The sequence below is a fragment of the Malaclemys terrapin genome, chromosome 3, assembly GCF_027887155.1.
Source record: "Malaclemys terrapin pileata isolate rMalTer1 chromosome 3, rMalTer1.hap1, whole genome shotgun sequence".
Taxonomy (NCBI): domain Eukaryota; kingdom Metazoa; phylum Chordata; order Testudines; family Emydidae; genus Malaclemys; species Malaclemys terrapin.
The window spans coordinates 47,330,831-47,339,776 of record NC_071507.1 but is presented as its reverse complement, the minus strand read 5'-3'; the positions used below and the strand labels follow the sequence as shown (position 1 = coordinate 47,339,776).

General features: G+C 48.2%; 1 protein-coding gene across 1 annotated transcript in view; it reads left to right on the top strand.

Annotated features, from left to right (window-relative positions):
* The first annotated feature begins 4,134 nt into the window (after window positions 1-4,134).
* Window positions 4,135-8,946, top strand: part of ESRRG (estrogen related receptor gamma) — a 472,761-nt gene continuing 467,949 nt past the window's right edge. Inside the window, exon 1 of the mRNA XM_054022558.1 lies at window positions 4,135-4,243. Coding sequence (XP_053878533.1) covers window positions 4,242-4,243 — 2 coding nt within the window. The 5' untranslated portion in view covers window positions 4,135-4,241. The remainder of the gene's footprint in view (window positions 4,244-8,946) is intronic.

Sequence of the window (8,946 nt, the reverse complement as noted above, 5' to 3'; positions counted from 1 at the left end):
CCTCGTGGTCTAAACTTCTCTACAGTCCATTTTTTTTAAATAAGAGAAAAATAAGAGTTTGCCCTGGGTATTAACATTTCTGTGTTCAGGTGCTTCAAGCCAGGCTCCCAGTAACTGCAATGGCAGATTAGCCTAAGTAAAGACTGCAGGATCGGGCCCTATATTTTTATACTCACCCTGGTCTATCAGTCCATTCACAGCAACTTGACTGCCTGCCTGTTCTTGCATTCAACTTAGTCTAACCGTATCAATTTACAGGCCTCAGTGCAGCAGTTTGCCTCCCCTGAAATCCCCCCGCCCATGACCCCCCGTATAATGCCTTGTCTTCCTTAGTCTCTGACCCTCGGTTCGCTAGAGTGTATTCCCCACGTATGCACGAGGGAGCTTGTATTTCACACCCCGGGAAATGATTTATCGGATTGTCGTGGCCAACAAAATCACTTCTTAAAATTGTTCATTTATTAAAATTGTCTGAATCTTTTTTCAACATATTCCTTTCCTAGGAATATTTCTCCCCTACGCAATAAAAACGACCCCTCATTTTCTTCTGTTTCATTAAAATGATGCAGCACTCGATACCTCCGAACAACAATCTCCACACGACCCCTACCCCTAGGACACTGCTTGCATACTGGGCGCGGGTAGGGCCACGCGATGGCAAAAATACTTCCCTCTGTTCCCAGAGACAGACAGACAGACGCACAGAGGGAGGCTGCACGGTCCTTGCAAACTGGCTAGAATTGTAGCTATCAGACTGAAGCCGCAGAAGGGGCTATGATTTAAACCCAGACCCGTTCTCGTTGTTACCAAGAGTATATATTTTTTTCTCTTTTGTAGGATACAGAAGGTGAATAATGAAATCCTTTTGCTAATAGTTTATGAGCCATGAGATTGGAAATGTATATGGATAGACCAGAGCGCCAGACTAAAAATCACTTGAGAGAGTCTCGGAGCCTGATAGAAGAAACCCTTTAATATCCCCAGCACAGAGCAAAGGGAAACAGGGGGCCGCTAATGTCAGGGGTGGTATTTCTCTCTCTCCTTCTTCCCTATCCCCACTACCGGATCACAGCGGCCTTATTCAGAGAATAGCAATGCCCATACACCACTCATGCCATGTATATGTATACACACGATATACAGATATATAATGACTCTCTTTATAGAGTGTGAATTATATATAGTGTGTATACATATACATGGCATGGGTGGTCTTATTCCCTGAATAAGGCCGCTGTTATATATAGTCTTATATATTATTTATATATATATCAAATATTCCTTATAGTTTGTATATACATGATGCACACACTATATATACATTCACTATGTATTTTATATGTGCGAGTGTGTACGTATGAGTGTATGTAGTATATACTGTATTGCATGTAGTGTGTAGTTGTAGTTTGTGTGTGTGTGTGTGTATATATATACACGCATTTTAGTGGCATAGAATGTGTAGTCTAGGGGGTGTGTGTTATACAAATTGTGGTTCCAAAGTGATCTTTCGTTGGGGTCCCACCCCCCGTGGTGGAATTGGAGGACCTGTGCGGAGTCCCGCAGCACCAGTGTAGAGGCTGCAGGAAACACAGAGTGCAATACGAACCCACCCAACCTCCCAAAGCCACTTTTTCCTCGTGTTTTGCAGCACGTCACTTATGTGCCTGCTTCAGAACAGGCCGGCTCAATATGGGCGACGCTGCCAGCCCCGCTTGCCACACGAGCCTTCGCGGAGCCCACACCTTTATAGGAAGAGGCGTTGCACAGAAAGGCTGTGACACACGACGTCTGGGGGCATCACATACACATACACCCGCTGCAAAAACAAACTCCACTCGGCACCATCTGGCCTGAAATTCCCAGAGCCGCAGCACCCCTGACTGCTAGGGGAGCAAACCTCTGCATGGCTCCAAGGACTGGGCTCCTGTTGGACCTCGCCTGCAATTCAGTGCCCCCCCCCCCCATAGGTAGTTGTCGTTAGGACTGGAGACCGACAAATGCCAATGCTGCTAAGTGCTAAGTCTATTCACAAAAATAGTGTGTGGGGGGGGGGTTGGAGCCCCGCCCTGACTAGCTTTTAGGGACACGTCCTTTCCCAGCCCCGCCGCGGGAGTGCGGCCGCAGGGTTGCTCTGAAGCCGAGGATGGAGCTGGAAAAGAGCCGCTCTGCCTAGGGGCTGCTGTCCGACTCTGTAAACTCCGTGTTGCAAGCCGGGGGGTCAACTCGCACAACCTCCCCATAACACCCCCCGCCGGACCTTCACCAAGCGGGGCGGCGGGTGTGAAAGGAGCTGGGACGAGGCAGAGACCCCCCAGCCCCGCCGGACTGGGCAGCGAGGGGTAGAATGGGCCCCTAACGCTGCTGCTGTTTGCTGGGCGACCTGACTCTTGACCCCTCCGCTCTCGGGTTTGTTTCTTCTTGAGTCTTTTTAAATTAGGGGTTTGGATTTATGCAGGAGTTTTTTTTTAAAGCCTAAATATATTGCAGAGCTCACGGCTGGGTGAAGGGTAGTAATCCCCGCCCACTCCCTCCGGGGGCTGCGAACGTCCCTCGGACAGTGCCCGGCCAGTGGCGTACCCAGCTGGCCGGTCGCAGGAGAGAGAGCAATAGCCTGACACAGCCCAGGCTCAGACCATCGTCCTGTAGACAGAGCCCCAGCTCAGAGAAAGGTGGTGGGGAAAGTTTGCCTAAATACCTGTCTGATCCCTAAGGAAAGGGGAACAAACCCCAGTAAGGCCAGGTCAGCTCCCCAGAGAAAGCAGGGGCTGCGCTTGTGTCCTGGGGAAATCTCCTCTGGTTTCCAGCCCCAGCTACACACTGGAGAGCAGGGGGAAAATGAGAGGCACGTAAGGGAAAAGTTTATATTAGCTACACCACCAAACTGTTACCCGGGCTCTGAGGAAAGGGGCATTGGATTGAGGGGGGAATTTTCCTTCTCTCTCACTGTCCCCTTCCAGGTTTGCAACCTGAGATTTTTGCAGAGGGCTTGTGGGGCTTTGGTTGTTTGTAGTATCCGCTAGAGCTTTCAGGGTGGTAGGGATCCCCCTCACACACAAAGCAACATCTTGGCACCAAAGCGAGAGAGACAATCAACCCCAACGAGGGGCATACCCCTGTGCAGCCACAGAGCCTAAACAACAAGGGGGTTGTCTTTGCAAGGAAACCTGTCTCTGGACCTCACATCACTCCTCTAGCTCAGGCAGGAGGAGTCAAACTGAGGAATTGATCCCAGCTGGGGGAGAGAAATCCAGACTGATGCAGGCAAACCAAGTAAGCAGCAATTTACAGAACAACCCTCCAAGATGCCCTCTTTGGGGGGTATGTCCCAGCCCCCTGCCCGTCAGGCTCAAAGCTGGTGCCAATAATTGAACACGATCCTGCATTCTAGGATTCCTGGGCGCCTTAAAGCTCCAAACTGAGGTGTTTTTCGGTGGTTTGTTTTGTGTGGGATATGTGTATGGGCGGCTGGTTAAAAGCCCCAGCCAGACACCCCCCCCCCCATCCGTTCCGTCCATTCTCTCCCAAATAAAATCCCCCCTCGAATAATTTCAGGCTGCATTCTCCAGCGTTCCCCTTTATATTTTTCAAGTAAGTGAGGGTAAACTCACTAATCCCCCCCGCCTGAGCCATCACCATCTCCTTCACTTCCACACGGACAGGTATGTGCTTTCTTGACCCCTCCTTCCTAAAAACCCATCAAACGCACCACAGAGACCACTCGGAGTGAAAGTCAGTGCTAATCCAGGTCAGTTTCTCCCAGTGGTTGGGAGGGAGAGGCGGGGGGGGGGGCTAATATAAATGTCCTAAGGAAAAAAAACAAAAGCAAACAAACAAACAAACAAACCCAAACCCTCACACACAATCCCAATAAAGTCCAATTCCTTCCCACACACCCACAACTTTAGCCCTGGCTGCTGCCTGGGGGGTTTTTAATCTCACAAAGAGAAAGGGGGGCTCCATGCGCAAAATTACGCCTTCTCCTCTCATTTGTTAGCTGATTCCATCAAAAAGTTCGGTATTTATAGGCTACACACACGAACCTGGAGTAATACAAACCCTCCCGTGTTGTTCCCCTTGCAAAGTGACCGGTCCTGAAGCATCTGATCGGTTTTGTGTGTGGAAGAGAGCGAGACAGAGAGAGAGAGAGACTCACACACACACAGAGCTACAATCAAACCCGGGGAAGAAGAGCTCAAGCTGAGAGATTTATTAATTGCTAAGAGCTGCTCTGCCATCCAGCCATGTGAGTACCTAACAATGATCACCTTTTGCACAGATGGTCAGTGATCAGACGCCGGCACTGTCTTTTTCCCCCTCCCCCTCCGCCTTTCTATTTTTTTTTTATTTTTTTGCCTGTCCTTTCCCTTTCTCCCTATTTTTGATAAAGTTTTAGTTTGCCTGGTTTATGCCTCACGAAGAGGGAGAAGTGAACGTGGGATGTGGGGGGGGGGCGAAATGTGCTGGAGAAAAGGAAGGAAGGAAGCCGTGGTGGAGAGAGAAGGAGGGTTTATTGAGCGATCGCCTTGTCCCTTGAGTCCGATCCGACTGGGAATTAGTAACAGAAAAATAACGTAGGTTATCCCTCCCCCCTTTCTTTTCCTGTCGCGTTTAGCCCCCTAGACAATCACCCGGGTAGCGATACGGGATATCCATCGGTATTAATCCAAACCCGGGGATGGGTGGGTGGAAGGAATATAAAAAAGAAGGAGAAGAGGGCTTGGTGATTTCGCATATAGAAGTGACTAGCGGACAGCTCCAAGCGTGATGCACAGACAGGTAGGAAATGCTGCACACAGGAGTCAATGCTCTCTCTGGCTGGCTGTGAATACAGTTTGAAGGGGAGAGGGCGGACACAGATCACACAGTGCGCTCTGCTATCCTGGTCTCCATTATTCTCCCGCAGTAGGTGCCCGCCTTAGAAATCAAATTTCACGTGGAGGGAATAGGGATTTTAGTGGGGTGGCTGAGGGGTGGTTTAGAGTTTGTTCCCCGATCTGTCCGGTGTCTTGCCTTGCCTCTTCCGATAGGTGAGGCTTTTCAGGCAGTCACAAAGCTCAGGGTGACACAATAAGTCAAGTGAAATCAAGCCACACACCGCATGCAGGGCACGGCATGTGCGTTTCAGATAGTGCACGGATGACTCTTTGGAGCAAAATGCAACCTGTAATAGGAAATGTGACTCTTAAAAAGGTAGGTATGTTGCTTTATGCAATACTGGAAGAACCTGGGAGACCCTCAGCTGGGGAATGCGGGGCGTGGGAGAGTGAATTCGCTTCCAGCTTTTCTAAACCAATACTTGAGCTCCAATCATACACTCCCAGGTTAGTGTGGCATTAAATTAACAGTCGGGGTGATCCAGGGCGTCAGGCTGTGTGCCCGGGGTGGAAACTCTCTTCGTTTAGACACAAAGAAGAGAGCGAGAAGGAGTTACCCTGGAAAGCCAAAGAGCACGGTGAGTGTCTGGATTTGTTCTCCCGCCTCACCCCACCCCCATGATCAAAGTGCAGTGAAAACCAGCGTGTGTTTGTGTTTGAGCCCTTCAGAATCCCCCGATCACTTGCGGGTTTTGGCGCACTAGTGGTCATGCCTGGGCTTTAAACACAGATGATTTAGACTCGAGCGCGCGTACAATAGCAGGGAGAACTTGCAGTGCCTTGGCTAGAACTTTGCTGCCTCGTGTGGAAAAAGTGACTTGGATCCAAGGCCATTTATAGGTGGCCGTGAAGCCTCCTTTTCAATAAGCAGCCGTGGAAAAGCGGCAGCGGCAAGCCGCCTGCCTTATTGCTTCAAGGTGTTGGACCGTCAGATCCCCATTCCCCGCACTGCACCTACAAAGCCACAGCTCTTGTTGGCTGGGGCAGCTGTCAAAAGCGGGAGGGGATCATGGTTTGCTGACCCCTAGTTCGGACACGTTTACTTGACAATCACAGGCATAGGGCACGAGAGTGCTAGATGCAAGACTTTCCCCTTGCCTTTCAGGAATACACACAATACAGGGCACCTGCAGGGCTGAAAGTGGGCCAGGGCCACACGGTAGGTATCAGATCACTCACAGCAGAAGAAAGAAATTCAGTTAAAAATACATTAGTTCATATCAAAGGGCGAGCTTGGTTTTTTTTTTAAACAAAGGTGCACATTAGAACAAGCTAGAAGCGTTTTGTGTCTGATACTCTCTCCACGCCCACTGGAAATAAAGCACAGCCTGCTCTTTCTTTGCGTCTTTTAAACTCCCTTTTAATTAGAATTGCTAAAGTAGGACACCCCGGTGGAAGATGTTTTCAGTATCCACCTACATCTCTGCTACAAGCAGAATTAGTGCCTGTTAAATCCACTGTTTGAAACCCAGCCCTCCTGCAAAACTCTTCCCCACCCCACGCGCTGTTTTGCCACCTTCTCATCCCCACAAATTGCAGGGTATTGAGGGAAAGGTTACTCTATTTAAAACAATCTCTAAAGCAACAATGAGGAGGCTGGATTCAAAAAGCCTTGCCTTGTTGCACGCACATCAGAAAGCCTGCGGTTGGGAGTATCCCTTAGAACTCATTTATTTTTTTTTTTAAAGTTCAAACGTAGGTGTGCCCCTCCACACGTCTACTTTAATTTATTTGATTACATCATAAACAAGATAAAATCGTCTGCTTCTGGTTATGTGCCTCCACCGAACTAAAATCTGAAGCTGGGCTGAGCTGTGGCAGCGGCACTAGGTAACTAATGGCAATGACCGAAATGAAGTTTTAGCCCTTGCTTCACTCGAAGCAGGATTACCACGGAACCTCACGCACTTCTCCTAATTTGCGCATCTTAGTTTCTTGCTACTTTCCCCCCGGTTGCTTTGATGATGGCGGAGGCTGATCACATTTCTGCTGATGGAAGTGTCTGCCGAAACCATTCTTTTTGCTTCTGTTATCAATGGCTTCAGAGAAAAATTGAAACCCTTTTGATAATGAAACACCTTGAACGTGTTAAGCTTAGAACCACTGCTGGGCCAATGCAGGCTAACATGTAGTTTACATTTTCTATACCAAGATGACTATTTATTTCCAGTGCTAAATAAGTACTAGGTTATATTCGCCTTCAAGGAAAGTTGTCTTTGTTAGAGCGCTAAAAACATTTTTAAAACCTTCCCCTTTAAAGCCTGGATCCCCCTTTAATTATTATCTATGTACAGATGAGTCTAAATTAACCCTTTAATATGAAGACGCCTGTCCACAAAGAATGATAATTCTCTTTCCTTCTTTCAAAGATAATTACAGGGAAGCATGTATTTTTTTTTTACAGTTCATCAGTAATTTAACTGAACTATTATCCCCAGCATTCAGTCTGTTCAAAACGGTTTACCCTCTCCCCTACATTTTCTTTAAATACATTAAAACATGTTTGAAGTTGTGAAAAATAGTTTAGAATGTAGCTTTAGAATTAGCATGTGATCGCAATTACTGATCTGCCCTAACATGATCCGAATTATCTGAGCATAATTTAAAGTCTAACATTTGCTGACACAAATATGTAGCAAGCAAATAAAAACCACCCCCACAACAAATGCATAACAAACAGGAAGGAAAACCCCATCTTCTGCATAGCAACAGGTAACACACCTGCAGAGTTAAAGGGCTAAATGCCGGTCTTTAGCGGGCTAAAAACCGCCGGTATGTTTAAAACAAACAACTAGCGCACTTTCAACCATAGGATACCAACAGAAAAATATAGCTAATGCCCAACGAAATTCAAGAAGTTTTAAGCTACCAGTGCGATGAATAGGAAATCTGCCAGGAAATCAAAAAGATCAGCGAATAGCTACAGAGTCTTGTTTGCAACTCACACCGCACCGCTAGCTTGTCAGTCGGCAGGAAGAAGAGGGGTTGCTTTTAAGCGGCACAGACACGTGTTGATAGTGAGCCATCAAAGAATAACACGGTCTTCATAATGCCCCACCAGGCTAAGGACCCGTCAGGACTGAACCTCATAATGTCCATCTTGCCGGGACCTGGTATTTTATTAAAGCGTCTGTAGCGAATCCGTGGCTCGGCCGTGCTTCCCACGGGGCAGTAATGCAGCAAAGGGGCACTTCAGTTTGAGGGGGCGATGCACAGTCTGTAGCTGGTTACTTAAACGTTGGGGTCAGATGGGGTGGGGCGGGCGCTGAGTAACCTTGACAAAAGTAACGGGTCTCCATCACTTTGCAAACAGACCCCCCAGGGTTTGTGTGCGGGGCGTGCCCAGGTAAGAAATATCGGCCAGTCTCCTGGCTCAGCCACCAAAAACTTCCCGAGAGCCGCCCGGTTTAGGGACAGCTCCTTGTTACCAAATCCAAACACACCGGCCCGGGAAATAACTGCCCAGGGAGAGTGTGGGTATTGGCTGGGACAGTGCACCTGCACAGTGGGGCTGATTCTCCCGTCCTTACCCGGCAAAACTGTCGCTGAAGTCAATGGGAGTTTTGCCGGAGTAAAGACTGCAACCCCTGGCTGCTAGGAAAGGGCCTGAGATGTTCCGACAGGTCTTTCCTTGCCACCCCTGGCTGGGTTTACGGGTTCACACACTTTGGAGGGCGCTCGGGAATGAAGATAAACGAGCAGCGTTCCCTTGCCTGATTCACTGAACTTCTTCCAAAACTCTGTCCCGGCTATTAAAAGTTGTGTCACTCTTGTAAAGAACCGGTGCGCCGCACTGGGAACGGGGCTACAATTGCGATGAATACTAATCCAGAAAGGGAAACTGTTTGAGAGAGACCTTAAAGATCCTCTTGGCCCAAGGAGCCCCCATTATATATTGTATGCATTTTCTCTCTAATTAAAATCAGTTATTATTGCTGCTACAAAAAGAGAGTGCAACCCACAATAATATCTACAACAGACAGGGTGTATATTTCAATAATGAGCAGAGAAGGCAAGTTGCACAGTTGCCGAACTTTTTGAACATCATACCTTGCATTTTCAGAGTTCGGCT